The 1834-nt window shown below is 33.0% G+C and overlaps 1 protein-coding gene across 1 annotated transcript; it reads left to right on the plus strand.

Annotated features, from left to right (window-relative positions):
* Positions 1-437: 437 nt before the first annotated feature.
* LOC137029563 (olfactory receptor 6N1-like) lies at positions 438-1427 on the plus strand. The gene has a single exon (XM_067399174.1). The coding sequence runs from the start codon at positions 438-440 to the stop codon at positions 1425-1427; it is 990 nt and encodes a 329-aa protein (XP_067255275.1).
* The last annotated feature ends 407 nt before the right edge of the window (positions 1428-1834 follow it).

A 1834-nucleotide genomic window follows, 5' to 3' on the forward strand; every position in this document is an offset into this window, starting at 1 on the left:
CAACATTTTGAACATGGTACTTTTTAATCATGGTATACTTTTTTATTATGTATGAATCAAAATAAACTCCTACCTTTGTCCACAAATCTCTAGGGAGAAGGGTTGATCCAACAAATAAAGTCCCAATCTCAAGAGAATGAACTAATATAAATTTGTCTGATGGCTGGCAGAATGAGATGAGCCAGACTGAAGAAGGTAGAGTATAAACCTTGTGTTTCTTCTCTTTATTTCTAACACTTTTTATAACGATAACTCATTTTATTATTTATTATTTATTATTCAGTATGGTTATATCAAAGATCCACATTATTTTATTCATTAATGCACTATGACTGAAATGAAATCATTATTTGAATATTCTCTTTTATTGAGTGCATTTTTATAACAGTTCTTCATCACAGGTCACAAAAAGCCAGACAACAGCTTTCACGAGCATCATGCAGTCAAACTCCTCTGCAAATGTGACCTTTGTTCGTCCTGCAACATTTTTCATGAACGGCTTTTATAATGTCCCACATGCAAAATACTACTATGTGTTCTTGTCTTTGGTGTATGTTGTGACTGTTTTAGGGAATTCATTTATCATGTGTGTCATTTATTTGGCCCGCAGACTTCACACAGCCAAATACATTAGTGTTTTCCATCTGGCCCTTTCTGATCTGTTTGGAAGCTCGGCTTTGATTCCAAAAGTCATAGACACATTTTTATTCGACCATCAGGACATCTCATATGAAGCGTGCTTGATATATATGTTTTTTGTGTATCATTTCATGAATCTGCAGTCTTTGACACTACTTGTCTTGGCTTATGACAGAGTGGTTGCTATTTGTTTTCCACTACGGTATCATGCCATTGTAACCAAAACAGCCATGTTTCTGATCATAGGCGTTATGTGGATTTTTTCTGTGGCTTTTTTTTCTATGATTGTAGGATCTGTGAATAGACTTTCTTTTTGTGGATCTAATGTGATCGATACTTATTTTTGTGATTATGGCCCTATCTATAGAATAGCCTGCAATGACATTTCTGTAAATCTTTTGTTAGGTAAAATTTGCTATGGTCTCTTGATTTTTGCACCACTAATTTTGATCTTCATCTCATATGTCTGCATTGCTTTAGTTTTGCTTAAAATTCCCCATGGTGTTGACCGGATCAAATCCATAAAAACCTGTACTTCACATCTCATGTTGGTGGCAATTTTTTATATTCCAGTTTTAAGCAATAATATTGCATCTCTCATAGCACCTTTGCATCCAAATGCCCGGATAATTAACAATTCTCTTACTCAGAAAATATCACCTATGCTGAATCCCATCATATACACTCTAAAGACAGAAGAGGTCATGCAATCCATTAAAGAGCTGTACAAACAAAGCAGGGTGAGCACAACTCAGGAAAAAAATATGAAATGCAGTAGGAGAAATTAAAAATAATTATTACAGGTTTATTCTCACTGCATATTAGTTGAGATCATTTAGAAATGTTGTTGTTAACAGGCCAAATATTTCAAAACCAAATACAGCTGTTTTGTGATTTCCCTCTTTTGTTAAAAAAAAAAAAAAAAAAAAAAAAAATCAATGATGGTTAACAGTAAGTTAAAAGAAAAGAACCCATTAAATTTGCTTTAAATATAACAACTGTTTTATAAATGCTTTCTGAATAATTATTTGCTGTATTCATGCACAGCTGTTGGATATTGTTTTGTTCCTATATGGATAATAATATGCCTATAGTTTTATGCATTCACTAATTCTCACCATTCTCACATATGATCCCATACCATGTAATGCAGGCATATGCTTCAGTGAACTAAACTCATTAAACATAATCCTTA

Source organism: Chanodichthys erythropterus, chromosome 10, assembly GCF_024489055.1.
Source record: "Chanodichthys erythropterus isolate Z2021 chromosome 10, ASM2448905v1, whole genome shotgun sequence".
In the NCBI taxonomy this organism is placed as follows: Eukaryota; Metazoa; Chordata; class Actinopteri; order Cypriniformes; family Xenocyprididae; genus Chanodichthys; species Chanodichthys erythropterus.